Source organism: Branchiostoma belcheri, unplaced genomic scaffold (assembly GCF_001625305.1).
Source record: "Branchiostoma belcheri isolate BF01 breed outbred unplaced genomic scaffold, Haploidv18h27 scaffold348, whole genome shotgun sequence".
Lineage (NCBI taxonomy): Eukaryota > Metazoa > Chordata > Leptocardii > Amphioxiformes > Branchiostomatidae > Branchiostoma > Branchiostoma belcheri.
This window is the reverse complement of record NW_017803963.1, coordinates 70,866-89,292: the sequence shown is the minus strand read 5'-3', so window position 1 is coordinate 89,292 and position 18,427 is coordinate 70,866. Positions and strand designations below refer to the sequence as shown.

Here is an 18,427-nt window from a genome sequence, read left to right as displayed (position 1 = left end):
GCATGTCAGAAATCGACGAATGTTACAGTTCACCTTGTAGAAATGGTGGAACCTGCCGAAACCTCATCAACTCGTACCGCTGTGACTGTAAGCCTGGATGGAGTGGTGTCAACTGTCAGGAAGGTCGGTAAAAAGTTTTACCTTTGATTTTATTTCTGTGTATCTTTTGTGATTTGACTACCAGCGGACTAGTAGCGTGACCCAAATGCTCAACGACCTGCAGTGGCCCCTCCTCTCTGAAAGGAGGAGGAAAGCCCGCCTCACAACATTTTACAAAATAGTGCATAAAATTACTATCATCCCTACAGATAAACTGCTCAGGCCAGCTCAGGGGCGTACCCGAGGGAGTCATCAGTAGAAATACCAACCAATACACGCACGTACAGACGTCTATAAATATCCCCTCTTCACCCGCACAATCCCACAATGGAACGCCTTGCCTGGCCCGGTAATCATGGCTCCCACCGTTGAGTCATTCCGGGCCAGGCCGCCTAAGACCAAGGTCTCCCCCCCTAAAGTGCCCCAACAGGGACTATATGGGGATGTAGCCGGGGCTTGTACAACATCCTAGAGCCCCGGCAAAGATGAAGATGAAGACTGTATTCAGACAGGGCTTGTTAGGTCATGCTGTGAGCAGGGAGCCCTGTAACTCAACTAATTATCGTAGGGCCACCAAATTTTCAGAATATTAGAACAAATTATTATCTTTAAACAGGGTGAATTATGAACGTAACTAACTTGATAGTGTTTCCATTATTGCCAAGTCACCGTTGTAAAAGGTCAAGCGTATTTAGACACGGGATTTAGAACCGTGATTGGTGCCAATGTACGATTTAGATACGTGTATACGCGGGAACTATTCAGAATCCTACTTGATTCTATATTGTCTCCCCTAATTTGAGAGAAACAGTGATGTCGTAAAGAATGCAATCTTTGGTTAAGGCAATAAATTTCCATTTGAGAATTAAAAATAGAATATTAATGAAGAACAATTCTAGAGTCGGTTTTGGTTGGCTTCAATATTAAAATTAATTTTATTTATTTGCTTTTAATATTGCCAATTTGAATGTTCGATTCTGTTTGATATTTGTTGATTTCACCAGGAAAGCTTATAAGGATGATATATTTTTTTAATCTATTAACACAATTACAGATGTGAATGAGTGCTTGACAAACGAAGGACGAGGACCATGTGACCAAATCTGTATTAATGAGGCGGGTAGCTACCGCTGCTCTTGCCGGGCGGGATACCAGCTTGCCACAGATGGCGTTTCCTGCATAGGTTAGTAGTAAATCTCACTCACTCACTCACTCACTCACTCACTCACTCACTCACTCACTCACTCACTCACTCACTCACTCAGTCACTCACTCACTCACTCACTCACTCAGCATGCCACCCCGGTGTGCGTTGCGCCCTGCATATGGTCCTTCGCAGGTCTGCCTGTCTCTGGCTGCCACTCAGGAGGTGATGTCCAGTCTGCAGCCTGTAGGTAGGAGGACAGCAGGTCCGTCCAGGTGCGCCTCGGTCTCCCTCTAGAGCAGAGCAAGATGGGAGGAGGCGGTTCTCTTACGAGAGAGTCTAGTTTCAGGTGGTTCCGCCCTTGCACGAAGAGGCGAAGACGAGCTGAGCGGATTTTATTGGACAGCGGGGGCTGGTTAGTTCTCGCTCTTAGGGCGTCGACGAAGACATGGTTGTACCACCGGATTCTTCGCTGATATTTCTCTCTCACTCGATCAGTCTCTCCTATAGCTTTTTCAACTGTCGGGGCATAATGCTGTTTGGCCAAGATCTTCCAGTGCTGACGATATTCTGCCAGTCTGGCCATCTTGTTGGCTGTTAAGCCTAGGTCACAATTCAAGAAAGGGACCCGCTCGGCGCGTTTTCGGCCTGTTTATGGCACTACCGAACGGGACCTGGACAAAGACTGGCGGCGTTCCCGACGGCTGGCGGCCTGTTTTTGCCCCGTGCGGTCGCCAAATTGATTTTAACTTAAATTCAAAATCACTTCGGGCCCCGTCGGGGAAAGTATGCCGAAGTGACGCCGTAACCGCACCGAACTAAGCCGTAACCTAGTCACCGGGTCCCGCAAGGCGGCCGCATAGGCACCTGTCCAAAATTATGACGTCACGAATCTGCGCTTTAATTGTTCAGAAGGAGGTGGTAATAGAGGCTATTGTGATGTTCTTGACATAGCTCCATTAGCAATGAGTGGCAGTGACCAAACACGAGTTTGCGCATCAACCAGGGGCGAACTCACCAAACCAGCCAGGGGCGTGCCAGCCTTGGACCCGCCATGATTGCTCCTCGACCCCGCCAGGGACCCTGCAGCCTAGATGAATTCAAGAAAGAAAGATGCCAAACGAGTCTATCATAGTGTAAGAAGCAAAAGTTGTACACCCCTGAGAATAGTATGAGGCAACCGGGTCAGAGTTGACAGTGAAAGCACATCGTTCCAGTCGATTGAGTTCAATACAGTTCTCGGGCAGTATCAACGTGTCTCTTCTCACTAAGTGCGGGTGTAGTAAGTTAGGACGTATACGAGTGACAGCGGTGTTCCCACTGACACCCACGACATCGTTGCTGAGCTGACCAGACAAGGTTTTAATTTAACATATCCTTTCCAACACAATCATCTTGCCCCCCTCCCCATCTCACACCAGCTGGCTACGGCGTCCGTTTCAACCTGTACTGCACCAATCACGCCAACATCACCGATAAACCTCCAACTGCCAGCCTCCCCTCCTGACACTTCAGTTACCTCTCCTGGACTGTCCGTCGCCTCTTCTAAGCCATTCCGTAATACGTTGGCGCCTCTACAGCACCAGTTTTGCAAACCATTCCGCCAGCCACTGCACCTCTACTGTATCTTCACCAACAGTTCGCCTCTGGATTTCACCTTACGCCGACAGTTCGCCCCAAACACAGCTGCCGCAACTTCGACAGTCCAACCGACCTATACCGTGCCCGGCTATTCTTACCATCAGAGACCTCCTGTACGTTCAATGACACAGTTCTCCCACCATTCATCTCCTGTGGTCCAACCCCCTGCTACTCCAGCCCAGGTGGTCTCCTCTCTACCGGTATCCAATTTTTTTAGCATCAGCCACGGGTCTCCAGTCACAGTTGCCCTGTGGTGACTGCTACCCCCGGAACGTGCCGCGGCACAAACCCATCCGAAGACACAACTGCCTCCACGTTTCCGGGGCGTATGCGTAAAATTCCACATATATGTTACCTCTCAAGGTTTTGACTACGACCAGTCACAGTGTTCAAGGGTATTCCCAACGTTTTTGGATTGCCCAGCTTTCACCTACTACACCAGCCTCCCTCGACGCGCTGCTGGCCGGACTGGCCGACCGCCAAAAGGCCAAACCTCCTCCTCCACTACCAGGCTCTCCCACAGTACACACCACAGCCATCCTTAATGACCATGCCACGCAGGTCCTCATTGACACTGTATCAGTTGTATCACTAATTAAGTGTCGGTCACAACCCGCCGTACGTGCATACGCGTGCCGTCTACGTTCAAAAACGTGGGCAAACGTAGGGAATCCGTGAGTGGATTCGGGGGCACGCAGACATGCCTTAGAACTTTAAGAGCGAATGTCTGTAAGGATCAAACAATGGTAGCAGGGGTAAAAAAAATCGATTTGGCTCAAACTTTGCACAGTGATAGTACTTGGCCCACAACCCCTCAAAATAGCTTTCTTTCCGGTCAACACCGATCGTTGCCATGGTAACAGGCCAAACAAGTTTCGGGGCCATTTTTCCTGATTTAAGCGACGGTCACAACCCGCCGTACGTGCTTTTTGTCCGTACGTTTTCTGGGAGGCTACGTCTGCTACGTTTTTTCTGAAAACGTAGGGAAGGAGTGGCATCGACGCACGTCACTTGCACGTCAATCGCACGGTTGCGCAAGGTGTAAGAGTGTGGTCTGCACGCCACGTCTGGCCGTGAGCGGTTGCGTGCATCGTTCGTTGCGCAAGTGGTGAGTTGTACGTGCTTACAACGTACGATCTCTGTGCGATTGCAACTTTACCGTAAGGAAGCCGTACTCATACGTGCTTCTTCCGCACCGCACCGCGCTTCGCTCGTACTCGCACGCACGGGTGGTGAAATCCGCAGACCGCACGTAGAAAAAGTTTTACATGCACTTCAAGTTCTACGGCGTGTCTGCGTGCTCCCAAATCCGTAGGATTCCGTACGGAGGTGGTACTCACCACGCACGGATGCCCTACGTTTGCCCACGTTTTTGCACGTAGACAGCATGCAGAAGCACGTACGGCGGGTTGTGACTGTCGCTTTAGACATGTGAAAAACATGAAATTTGGCATAGTTTAAGGCACGATTACGAGCAAGTGCTTTAATGATATGATATAATATAAATCTTTATGGCATGTTCTTGCCCAGATGGGCTAAATGCAAAAGAGGATATCCAGCATGTAAAACATGTGTATTTCATACTGGTACGCTATATTCTAATGCAAAGTGCTAGGAAATCTATACATTACAATAATACTAAAAACTACCTATCATCAACTGTTAGTTGCCCTTTTTTCTCTTTCTTTGAAACATTTTGAAACATAATTACATAGTTTGTCTACTGTACATTCGTTCTTGTATGACATCAGGTGTTTAAACATGTCCTGCTTTGGCATGTTCTTACATATCTTGTCTAATTGTAAAGTATCGAATAGCTCTTGGCGTTCATCTTTATATAATGTACAGTCAAGTAGAAAGTGTATCTCGTTTTCAACATATAAATGATTACAGAATTCGCACGTTCTATCTTTCAGAGGGGTACGGCTATGCCTGCCGGATTCTATACGTAAGGGGTGGTCACTTATGCGAAGTTTACACATGGCTCTGCGATGTTCGAAGTTTGCACTGTTTAAATATGTTTCTCTTTCATAAATCTCTTTGAATGTTTTGTATGTCCTTAGTTTGTTGCCTTGGTTTTCTCTTCTTTCTTTTACTTGTAGTTCTGAGTTGAAGTTTTGTATAAAGTTATCTTTCAGTCTTTGTTTTAGTTCATTTAGATGAAACGGCGAGTTTAAAGGACAAATCCAATACTTTCAATTTTGGGGCCTTTCCACCCAAAATCCTATTATGTAAATGGTGATTTATTGGTTTCTGCCAACCCCGCACATACTTGCGGTTATATCTGACCCGCTCGATGTTCCCCGGCTAGCGCCCGATTGTCCGCTAGGCGGCGCAGCGACTGTAGATTTGGCGTCACCGTTTTCATTCTGCTACCAGCGAAAACAATCATGGCAGGCGCATCTGGACTGGACTGCATCGGCTGTGAAACCCTTCCGTTTTGAGCCACAGACAGACAGTAGTGGTGACTCTGACCCCGAACCAGGCGATGAGAACGTTTGGGAAGGAGGTGACGTGGAGACAGAGGGTTGGAGGTTGGGCGATCGATGTAAATAAATTTTTCAAAGGGTTGAGTGAATTACAACGTAAACAAACCGCGGTACCGACCTGTTAGAGACCGGCTCCTGCACGCCCTGCCGGATCAGATCCCAACGAAAAATCAGCAAAGTTCGGAGGTTTGCCGGGTGGAGAATCACATCGAAGTCAGGGTGGTTTCTAATGCATGGGTGGTCTGGACCGACGCTCTTTTTGAACAGTGTCTGGCAGGTCGTGGCAACAAACACTCCCATACAGAGAGCAATTCCAGGCAGTTTCCACAGCGGCACCAGTCCCGGTTCCCCAACCTCCAACCCTCTGTCTCCACGTCACCTCCTTCCCAAACGTTCTCATCGCCTGGTTCGGGGTCAGAGTCACCACTACTGTCTGTCTGTGGCTCAAAACGGAAGGGTTTCACAGTCGATGCAGTCCAGTCCAGATGCGCCTGCCATGATTGTTTTCGCTGGTAGCAGAATGAAAACGGTGACGTCAAATCTACAGTCGCTGCGCCGCCTAGCGGACAATCGGGCGCTAGCCGGGGAACATCGAGCGGGTCAGATATAACCGCAAATATGTGCGGGGTTGGCAGAAACCAATAAATCACCATTTACATAATAGGATTTCGGGTGGAAAGGCCCCAAAACTGAAAGTATTGGATTTGTCCTTTAAGTGACCATTAATTTACAGGTAGGCAAAGCCGGACTCCTCTAGCAGTTTCCTTACATTAGATATTTTTCTTTAACCAGCAGGGTGTTTTTCGGCGATCTAGCTCTTGTTGTACCATATAGGCTTCATTTTGAAGACTACTAGTATGTACTTCGTTGGCTAATCTGAAATAGTAACTGTACATTCTGCATTGAGCCTCTATCAGTAAAGGGAAACGTTCCAGTTCCGCTCTACATGCGAAGTTACTGGCGTTCCTCCGAACCCCGAGAATGTATTTACAGAATTTCAGTTGCACAGTTTCTATTGCAGATTTGTCATTCATATTGCTACTGCACCAGGTTTCAGATGCATACAATAATATCGGAACAATACATGTGTCAAACAGTTTACAATGAAGTGATACGAAAGATCTAGTTTCTCCAAGAGTACTTATGATGCTGAACATTGCTCTTGAGGCTCTCTCTTGTAAATTTTTCATGGCAGCGCTAAATGTACATCCTGCAGTAAACATAACCCCTAGGTAACAATATGACGGAACTATCTCTATCTCTTTATCATATAATGAGAAAGAAATGTTAGACAATAAAAGGCCTTTTTTGTTAAACACTATAACTTTGGTTTTTGCTACGTTGATAGATAATTTCCATTCTTGACAATCTCGGCCGAGAGTGTTAATTGTATTCTGTACTCCCTGCTTACTTTCCGAGTATCGTCGGCATAAAATAGGCTATTTATTTTTGAAGATTGTAATAGGGGGGCGTCTAGGTTTTCTGAATTGAGTTTGTCTATGAGATCACTAATGTACAGGTTGAATAAGGTGGGGCTTAAAACACACCCTTGCCGAACACCGATTTCAACAGGAAATGTTTCGATCAGGCCATTCCTAGTTTTAACACTGGCTTCGAAATGGTTGTATAAGTTTTTGATTATGTCGAAGAGTTTGCCTGAAATGCCGTTTGAGAGAAATTTGTATAGCAGTCTCTCATGCCAAATGGAATCAAAGGCTTTTGATAGGTCGACAAAACAAGCGAATAAGCGTTTTCCAGACTGTGTGTGTTTAGATATAAGAGAATTCAATATGAAGATGTTATTTGATGTCCTTTAGTTTTTTTCTGAATCCTGTTTGGTTTGGGTTTATAATTTCATTCTGTTCAAGGAAGGTTGACAGTTTTTTGGTAAGTATTGAGGAGAAAAGATTTCCTGAGCAGCTGGAAATGGCGATTCCACGATAATTATTTGGGTCATCTTTTCGCCCTGCTTTATAAATGGGGACAATATAACTTCTGGACCACGTTTTTGGGAAAATTCCATTCGAAAATGTATTGTTGAACAATCTGAATAGAGGGGTTAATAAGATTCGTTTTCCTGCTTTAAGCATCTCATTCATGACCATATCCTCTCCGCTGGCTTTTTTGTTTTTAAGGGTGTGTATTGCATCATTGATTTCAGAGCTCGTAATTGGGTTATCTAGAGGCCCTGGGGTTGACTTAAATGTCTGAAGTACTTGGAGTTTGCGTAGAATTTCTTTTTTAAAGTTAAGGTCAAAGTTTTTCTGTTTTAGTCTGGTTTTGTTGTGGAGGTTTTTGAAATGCTGAACCCAAGTGTCTGGTCGTAGATCTTCTTTGGGTACCGAGTCGGTATTTTTTAGTTCTTTAAATAAGTTCCAAAAGGCGGTGGGATTGTTTTCTTGAAGGTTCTGAAGACGCATTAGTTATTTTCGTAATCTCGCTTGCTTTTTCGGATGAGCTTGTCGAATTCTTTCTTTTTCTTAAAATAACTACCTCTCAGGGAAAGATTTTTGGGGTTATGCAGAAGAAGATACCTAAGATTTCGTAGTTCTTTCCGGGCCTCATTACATGTTTTGTCAAACCATTTTTTGTTCTGTTTTGGTCCTTTGGGTATCCTTTTACATTTTACTTTTAATGATATCTTTCCCGCCATTTCTAAAATTTTCTGGAAATCGTTGATTTCTTCATCAATGCTGCTATTTGATGACGTGATATCCTGTTCAATCGATGAGAAGTTATTTATTCTTTTAGATATCATAGGACTCCTTAAAGCATTAATAAATTTTCACTTGAATTTGAGTCCCATATGAACTTTTAGGAAAGAGGGCGTAATTTGCTTTTGGGTGAAAAAAAACAAAGCAAAATATGGGCCTAAAAGACCAATTAATCCGCTATTCTAGAATAACTTTGAAATTTTCAAGAAATTCGTTTAAAGGATCTGGGCAACCCTTACACAATACAGTGTTTGAGCCTTATGAAAAAGCAAGCCAGGCCAGCCTCACAATAAGGGACACAACAGTGCCCAGTCAACTGCCCTCATCTCCCGGCTATGTCGTGAATCTGTCTGCCGCATCACAACCATCCCGTCCCGTTCCGTCATGGCGGTGTCCGTTTCCCGTTGGAATGCGTTGACCGGCTCGGCCGTCTTCACCACCCTCGACCTGAATTCCGGCTATTGGCATGTAAATATTGACCATTGAACGGTGGTACATATGTGCCTACCTGGATGACGGTGGCACACGTGTGCCTACTTGGATTCAAGGAAGATAGATGCCAAACGTTAACGAGTGAGTCATAGTGTATGTAGCAAGGACAGTACACTCCAGCGTTATAATGGTGTGAGCTTACAATAGTACTAAACATAAACATAAACATGAACAGATAGTTTGTACAGAAGCGCGCATCATGTTGCGCACACTTAATCACACACTATGACCTTTTCCCGTTCTGACATTATTTTCTTTTGTCCTTAGATGCAAACGAATGTGACCAAAACCTCCATGATTGTCAACAAATATGTCTAAACATCCATGGTGGATTCTCATGTGGATGTGACGACGGGTTTTCTCTCAATGACGATGGGAAAACGTGTTCGGGTAGGTTTATTATATTTTCCCAATAGTAGCTCAATGACCTTTATTTAATGCGTGTTTGGTAGATCTAGAACCTGAACATCATTTAAGGTCGTGGAAATCAGTTATTTTTAACTTATATACATAAAAGAAAATCACAATATAAATATTCTACGTGAAACGATAGATACTGACGACTGTGTCCCCGGAGCCTGTCATAACGCTGGCACATGTGTTGATGGGAATAACGCATTCTCGTGTGTCTGCGTACCTGGATTCAAGGGAGAGAGATGCCAGACGGGTGAGTAGTAAAAACTGTTTCAATATTAAATGCCATGTAACAAAATGACCCTTGCATTCGGGCTGTCACACAGAATCCCTTTTCGATTTACAGATAGATGCTGCAGGTTATAAAAAGATTTGTCTTTTTTTAGGAATAAATAAAGACATATCTTTTAGACTTTATGCTAGGGCAAGCAACTAAACCTTGAGAGAAAGTTCTAGCTATATATAATAAATTTGCAAGTGTCCTATATATTGCTTAAAATAAGAGCATCTTGATTTCCGTTCCAACGTATAATCATTTAAGTGAAAGTGACATATAATCGTTAGAAATAAAAATTGCGCGGCAACTATGGCAATCTTTAAAAACCACAAAAATATCTCGATTACTAAAAACAGCTACAATGGTTTTCTATGATACGTAACTTTGCGGGATGCATTAAATTCATAGTTAATTCCCCTCATCCTTGTCTACCCAGAACCCTGTAGTGAAGATTACGACCCTCCCCTGAACGGAGCTAAGGCCTGTTCAGTAACAGATGACACGACAGGAGCCATGTTCTGTACTGTCTACTGTCGGAACGACAAAGACTTCGCCATAGAACCTGCCCAGGTCTACACGTGCCGGTCTGATGGGGGTTGGTTTGCTGACTCTGAAATTGTGGTGGGTCAGAATAGTCCTTGGCCAGACTGTACAGGTATGGATTTCGTTGGATCACTACTGAAATTTAGGTTCTAAGTAAATATTTCTACAATTGTGCATTGTGTCTAATTTAAGATATCTAAAATGTTATTTTATTTATTCTTTGCTTCAGGCCAGAGGCCCATATACAATCTGGGACGATACAAAAACAAGTACAACTAGAAAGGCCAATATTTGCTTTGGAGCAAATACAGCGATGGGTTCACCACATTTTACCACATGGCAGGGAAAGAATGAGAAACACAAGGGAAAACAATGATCACCCGGTGTTAATCAAGTTAAATCCCAACAGCCAATCAGCAAGAAGTATAGAGGAAAGCTGCATGCCTATTGGTTGATGCCCTGCATTCCATTGTGATGACTCATGGTAAACACGGCACACTAACACAGTAATACATTTGCTATAACACAGCCAAAAAACTCAAATAAAACCATTCTAAAAGCCTGTTTCACAAAAATTTAAAAAACGCCTAGGGGTATTTGCCCACTGTACCCCCATACCAAATTTCAGGACCTTAGGCCCTAAAATGAAGAAGCTGAATCCATTTAAAGATATGGCAGGAGGAGGAGAAGGAGGAGGAGAAGGAGAAGAAACATCAGAAAAAGCAATATGGGTTCACCACCACTTCGTGGTGTGGTGAACCCATAAATACACAAATCACATACAGATGTCTAAAAGTGCAGCCAGTAGAGGCTCTTTGTAAACACGTTCGAGTGACAAAGCGTGTGCACGATACTATTTCTAGATGCGAGAAGGCGCTTAACAAATGGGTATGACAGTTTTCGCCACCTGGCGTCGAAGTTATCGAGGCATAAGTAAGCAAACTGTTACTACACCACCTAGGCTGATTCATCAGCATTTTAAGAGCGTCATGTGAAACTGTCTTAAAACGCTGGAACACACCAACACTGAGTCTGATCCACAACTGCGAGCAATACGTCGAAAAACAGTGGGGCATAAATAGTATACGTTTAACCTCTGTTGTACAGTTACTAAATTTTCGGCATAGAGAGTTAGCTTAGGTGTAGAGTTGTCTTGTTGCATTGCGAATAGAAGTATCGTCGGACAAATTGTAGGTTATCTGTACGCCTAAGTACGTAACAGAAGGAACGTAATCCAGAGAGGTGCCATACAGTGTAACAGAGGGGGGTTCGCTACATAGGAGTAATCCTGGGCATGGAAAATACATACAGTTGGTTTTCTTATTACAAAAAAGAACATAATTCTCTACTCCAAATGCCTCACAAGCACACTTGAAATATGTGGCAGACATACTGGGAGAAGCTATAGTTGACAAACCCAAAACATTCTGGTCGTCCATAAAAGGACTTAGGAGAGACCTTATCGGGGTGGCACCCCTAAATGTGGGTAATACCGTTATCAGTGACAATGGGAACAAAGCAGAAGCACTCAGCTCACAGTTCAAAAGCGTTTTCACCAAAGAAGACACAACAGATATGCCATCTCTGGGTCAGCCATGTACCCCTCCCATGGAAGACATAGACATTTCTATTGGTGGCGTGGAAAAATGCTTCAAGGTCTCAACCCATCCAAAGCATGCGGTCCAGACCAAATACCACCTTGGCTCCTCAAAATGACAGCTATTAAAATCATACCTGTGTTAATCAATATTTTTCAACACTCGTTGAACACCGGAGAGATACCTAAAGACTGGAGGGATGCAAACATTTCCGCCATTTTCAAAAAGTGAGATAAAGCCGTACACAGCAACTACAGACCTGTTTCACTGACCTGTGTGTCCTGTAAACTGCTTGAACACATCATTCATAGCCAAGTGATGAAGCATTTAGAAAGTCACAACATATTGACGGACTACCAGCATGGGTTTAGAGTTAAGGGGCACACCCCAGTTTATTTTGGGTCTCAATTCGATTTTGCATACCCTCAACTCTAGCGACCGTCTCTTTCAAGAAATATTTCTTAAGCCAAAACACTGTGTTTGCAAATGAAGGATATCCCTCTAGCTACGAGAACAATAGACTTTCAATTTCTTTCACCTCTCACATTTTAGTAAATGTTAGGGGGAGAAAGAATTTTTGTCAAAAATTGGCAATTTTCACGTGGAATTAGACCCATCACCCAGAATTTAGCCACCAATATGGCTTATATGGTGGGAAAGAGAAAACCCTTGTGTATTATTAGGAAAATCCTAACACTGAGATTATCACAATAGCCCGTCGCGCGAGGCCTAGCGACAGCACTCCCAGAACGCATACAAGGCATATCTAGGTCAAACCGAAGCACCGCGCTCGAGGCGGAAGGACACCCGGAAGTGAGCCTCGGACCCGAAATCAATTTTCACCCAGAACACACCACTTCTTACCTTACACTTTTCACCCATGTTAGTAGTTAATACCATTCTGCAGCAGATTATGAGAAATGTAAACTCAAACATGAACCATCGGAACCCCTTTGTCACTTTTTTTCCACTACATTGGACCCCTGTCGCGGAAGAACTGGTGTGTGCACCGCTAAGCGATCCACAGAGGCACAGCTCATACTAACAATTCATGACATAGCTGGTGCACTGAACAGTAAAAAGCAAGTAGATTTAGCGATACGCGACTTCACAAAAGCGTTCGATAAAGGTCCCCATGGTAGGCTCATCTTAAAACTGCACTATGAAGGAATCTAAGGAACAACACTAAACTGGTTAAAAGCTTTTCTAACCAACAGGAAGCAAACAGTAGTGGTTGAAAGGATGGCTTCTGAGTAGCGTCATTAGTTCCGCAATGAACTGTTCTGGGAACATTGCTATTCCTCTTGTATATTAATGACCTACCAGATCAGCTTGATTCAAAAGTGAGATTATTTGCCGATGACTGTCTGTTGTATGTAAATCTGTCTACACAGAATGAATCACACCCCTTACAAAAGATCTGAACACGCTGGAAGAATGGCAAAGCAAATGGCTCATGCAGTTTAACCCCTAAAAATGCTATATTATGCATATATCAAACAAACGAACCCCACATATAACTAGCTATCTGTTCTCTGGTCAAGCTTTGGCAACAACTAAAACCCACCCGTATCTCGATGTTACATTCGTGGGGTACGCATTTTAACAACATCACTGCGAAGGCCAAACAAACATTAGGAGTGATTAGGCACAATCTGTGGTCATGTTCAACAAGGTTTAAATCACTTGCATACACGTCGCTTGTAAGACCAAACCGAGAATATGCCGCGACAGTATGGGACCCATATATAAAGAAAGACAAAGATAAATTGGAAAGGGTACAGAACCAAGCTGTAAGATTGTGCACGAACTATCAAAGGGGCGCTAGTATAACGGAAATGAAAAGAAACCTACTTGGGGGTCGCTGGAAGACAGACGTAGAATGTCCAGACTGTGCATGATATACAAAATGACTAATAAACTGGTTGGCGTACCAACCACTAAGTATCTGATACCAGCCCAGAAAAGAACAATAAACAGTCATGCCTTCAAATATCAGAGTTATCAACCAAGAATTGAGGTATTAAAAAACGCTTATTTCCCCAGACCTATCGTAGACTGAAACTCGTTGCCACCGAGCACAGTCGGGGCATCATCACAAGAAAGCTTTAAACAACTCCTGCAATCAAATGTGCAATGATTAAGTGTAACAAGTCGTTCGGTGTGATATAGCTAGCTGCCGCCGCGCCGCGTGCCTGCGAAGCTGGTGTGTTAAGCCGAAGGGCGGTTATACCGGTTATACCGATACAGATACAGAAGTGTCAATTAGCTTATGCAAGGCTTTCGCAGAGCGACAAATCAGGCAGAATAATCTGTGTACAGGAGGTGGTTAACATTAACCCTGCCAATAAAACAACCAACATTTGTGTTCTTTAACATCACGCTGAGGACAACTATATAAATGTTAAATAACAAGGGGGATAACAAGCTCCCCTGGGGGACCCCGTTACTGGAACTAAAACTGTCCGACACGGTCTTCTCCCAGAGCACTTTAAATGACAGACTGCTGAACCAGCACACAATAACTCGTACCAAATAAACAGGCATCCCTCTCTTAAGCAATTTGTTAAACATTACGTAGTGATTAACTCGATCAAATGCTTTAGATGCATCCAGGAAACAGACAAAGGCGGGGGAAACCTCGACTATTAAAGTGAGGTATGACCTCCGGCCAAAAATGCACATGTCCGTCCCGTGGTGCTGCTTGAAACGGTTCGCTGGAGTAGAAAAATACCCCTCCAGACGACCAAGAAGGACAGATTCAAACAGCTTGAACACGGGGCTTGAGATGGCAATCGGGCGGTAGTTATTCTTAATGGAGGGATTTAGATTTTGGAAGAGGATTAAGATGGACACTGATTTCGTGTTTCTATTTTCAAATGGATTCTAAAGGAGTTGATAAAGAAGATATGAAATGATTGATTATGTATTTTGCAATACCACAGGTAGATACCGCCCAGGACGCCCCCACGTGCTAGGCAGTGCCCACTACTTCAACAGCACTGACTGTCTCAGCAGCATGAGTGAAATCATTTCTAACTTCCAACAGCTCTTCAGTCAGCTGCCGTCCTTCCAACCAGGTGGATCGATCACAATTGATCTTCATGACATTGAAGTGGAATGTGGAGAGACATCAAAACAAACCACTGCAATAAAATGGCGAAACATCGTTTCAAAGCGTGTGAGATCTGCAAATGGCTTTACAGTAAGGTTCAAGGTAGTTGCCAGCAGTTCATTGGCACCAGAAAACATCACCCAAAGTGAGCAGTATAACCTCGTATATGCCCTTGACGACATCTACTTTGATATCGAAGACAAAGTTGCAAACCAGCAGTTCGACTTAACCATTAACGGACAACAAGCCACTGTCGACACAATCGACATCGGGTTTGCGGAGTTCGACCTCAACTGCACCCAGGGACAACTGAGTTTTCAAGACAGCTTTGAGGCGTATTGTCGTGAGTATAGCTTTTAACAAATGCTTTTTTGTTACTTTTATCTGCATGGTTAGGTTATAAGTTTATAAAACATAATAGAAATAAGGACATATTTATTGTAAAAAGTTACAGTGTATGGGGTATAGAATTTTATTCTTACACAACCAGTAAGCTTCTCACCTGCTTACGTTTTGATGTCTATCAGACACCTTCCTCAGAGCTTCTGACTGGAGTTCTGCAACTCACCGCTATCTATCGTCAAAGTAGGTGGCGCTTTTGCGGCGAGAATGCAATCCCAAACGTGGCTGAGCTTGTATCCCCTCTTGTCCCGGTTCATCACTGGAGTTGACTTTCTTATCCAGACTGCTTCTTTAATCAATCGGATTCTCCTGTTTTCCTCCCTATCTATGACCCTGGCAGTCCCTCCCAGTCTATCACACAATTGTTTCTGGCAACATGGTCTGTAACTGCCGATTTCTTCTTTTCTTTTTGTGCTTGTTGTTTCTGGGATCGTGTGTATCTCATGGCTTCGATGTTGTCTGCTTCTTTTCCATGTTCTTCCAATCTTTTGCCAAAGGTCCTTCCAGTCTCTCCAATGTACACTTCATCACAGCTTTTGCATGGGGTTTTGTATACGCAATCCGTTTTCACGTGGCCCCCCATCTTGCCCTTGGGGTAGACAAGCAAGATCCTCAGTGTTGTTTTTGGCTTTACTGCTGTGGTTACCTGGTGTTTCCAGCCACGTTTGGGATTGCATTCTCGCCGCAAAAGCGCCACCTTCTTCGGCGATAAATAGCGGCGAGTTGCAGAGCTCCAGTCAGAAGCTCTGAGGAATGTGTCTGATAGACATCAAAACGTAAGCAGGTGAGAACCTTACCGGTTGTGTAAGAAGAAAATTCTATACCCTTTGTATCTTCCGACCTGATGAAATTATTTACAGTTACAGTGTACTTCAAATAAAAGGTTGAACTCACTGAAATTTGTAATGATAAAATGTGTGAACTAAGTCTTTTTAGGATAGATTACGCACTTGCTCCAGACACGTGATCGTATCTTGCCCAGAGACCACGGGGTGGGTGGTAAAGATTCCCAACCATACGTTGATCTATTACTGACATCACAAGAGCATTAAATCAGGTCTCCTTAGAGATTGTATCCAACAACTAAAGAAGACTAAACAAGAGTTCCACGATCTCATACCTTCGCCAAATGATGTTAACCCTTGCGGTTGACGAATTATACAATTTTAATAGTTGATTTCGCAAATAAGAGCGTCATTTACATGAAATACATCAGTTGATCATATTCTCCACCCAATGGCAGCCTTATCTTAACAAAATAGGCTATTCTAGCACTTCCTTATAAATTCTGCAAATGAGGTCATAATGTGAATAAATTATCTTCATTGATGTTCACCTTCACTTAACTTCCAAATGCGGTATGTATGTATGAAATTCCCAGCAATTACAACTATGAAATTATAACAATTTCCCATTAATTATGCAAATTAGGGCTTTATTTACATAGTCTATATCCTCAGATGTTTTTCTAGTTCTCAATTACATGTCACAAGTGTTTCATAGTCCTATTATCGAACGAAGCAGATTTAAAGAATTTCCTCATTAATTATGCAGATTAGCTCCTGATTTGCATAATTTTAATCTGATTATGTCAAGCATCACTTCAGCTACCTACATACCACAAATCATGACAATCCGTCAACCGGTTCTTGAGTTATCAACCTTCGGGGATTTTTCAAGAAACGCTCCTGTAGTTCCAGAACAACCTGCTAGGGGGTCTAAACTCAGATCACGTCTTCCCTACCCCAAGAACTATCTACCAACTAAATTTCGTGACCTTAGCATGTGAAGATCGCGAGATATCAAAACCGGACGTTCTGCTGCAGTACCAACAAAAGCCGCCAGGGGGCCCAAAATCTAATCAATTCTAGGTCTCATCAAGACCTACCAACATACCAAGTTTCATGACAATCCATATTAAGCTTCTTGAGTTATGCTGTTCACAAACAAACAAACAGACAAACGGACAAAGAGACAAACGCTACTGAAAACATAACCTTCTTGGCGAAGGTATTAGTTAAAAGTTCTTGGGAGATTCTGGGAGAGTTAAGAAAAATCCATAATGCAATTTACCTTACTAAAATAATCCATAATGTAATTTACCTAACTAAAATAATTTTCTTTTCAAATGCACGCTACTAACATGCCGTAAAAAAGATAATTGTAAGTTATCATATAAAAAAATCGACACAGTTTCACAAAAACGAACGCGATCAATCGCATTTCAGTTGACTGTCCCCCCGGCACGTTCCATGACCTGACTACGGACACCTGTGAGTACTGCCCTGTTGGTGAGTACCAGGACCAGCCGGTACAGACGGACTGTAAACAATGTCCTCACAACACCTGGTCCGTGTTTACTGGTGCAAAGGAGGAGGCTCAATGCCTGTCAGGTTAGAAAAATCGTAATTGACTATTAGAAAGCAGCATTACACGCCGCTGTAACGGAGCTTTTCATTAATTGTTGCTCTTCTTTTATTTCCTTTTAAGAATTAGTGCCACACTAAAACAATGTTACAAAACACATTTAGTTTGCCTCGGAAAAGACGACCTGTGCTCGAGCTGTACCCACGTCTTGGGACAACTGACGTGCAAGGTAACACTAAACTGCTATTTCTAATCTACATATCTATCTTTAACCCTGCCTAGACCGGGGGGGCTAAAAGTGCCCGCGGCAACTTTGATGTCACCTAACGTCTGAACGACTAGCCGTAGAACGGCCAAACTTGGTGACTTTTCCTAGAATATTGTTGACAACAATTCTCTATCATTGGAATAAGATAATATTTTTTTGTGTTGCCATGGCAACGGGTTTCTGACAGGCATTTTTTGCTAAATTTAGTACTTTTTGTTTCAACAATAGAATTTTATGGGTTTTATGTCAAGTTACTCATGTTTCTAATATTAATAACATCCCATATAATTTTATGTAAATTTTATCATTAAATATGCATAATTTATGCTAATTTGATGACGTCATTGGCCAAAATTCAAGATGGCGGACCATATCATTAGAACAGGTATATACAGGTTATTTTCATTAAAATTTCATCAATACTTTCATTTCTTTTTCAAAAAAGGTTTAAATGAAGGTCTTTAGTATGTTTACAATGTATTTTAGGCTTTATCATGAAAAAAAACTATTTTTGAAAATTCAAGATTGATGATCCAAGATTGCGGATATCTTAAATATGCATGACGTCATTTTATGACGTCACCGGTGTTGCTATGGGCAACATAAGACTTAGTACACCATAATATTCTGTCATAAACACTTTTGGTACAGTTATGTTAAATACCATTTAGTTTTCAGGGAAAAACCTATTTAGACGGTTTTGGCCAAAAAAACACATTAATGACGTCATAATGACGTCATATTACGTCATAACGACAAAAAAATTATAGATATGATAGATTTTCACTAGTACACTATTCTCTAAAAATTTGGTGGTCATACGACATACCGTTCGCGAGTTCTTAGGGGGGGGGGTCAAAAGAG

General features: G+C 42.9%; 1 protein-coding gene across 1 annotated transcript in view; it reads left to right on the top strand.

Annotated features, from left to right (window-relative positions):
* Window positions 1-2: 2 nt before the first annotated feature.
* LOC109475738 (cartilage oligomeric matrix protein-like) overlaps window positions 3-18,427 on the top strand; it is a 31,164-nt gene continuing 12,739 nt past the window's right edge. The window contains exons 1-3 of the mRNA XM_019776501.1: window positions 3-123; window positions 8,847-8,969; window positions 17,157-17,239. Coding sequence (XP_019632060.1) covers window positions 3-123; window positions 8,847-8,969; window positions 17,157-17,239 — 327 coding nt within the window. The remainder of the gene's footprint in view (window positions 124-8,846; window positions 8,970-17,156; window positions 17,240-18,427) is intronic.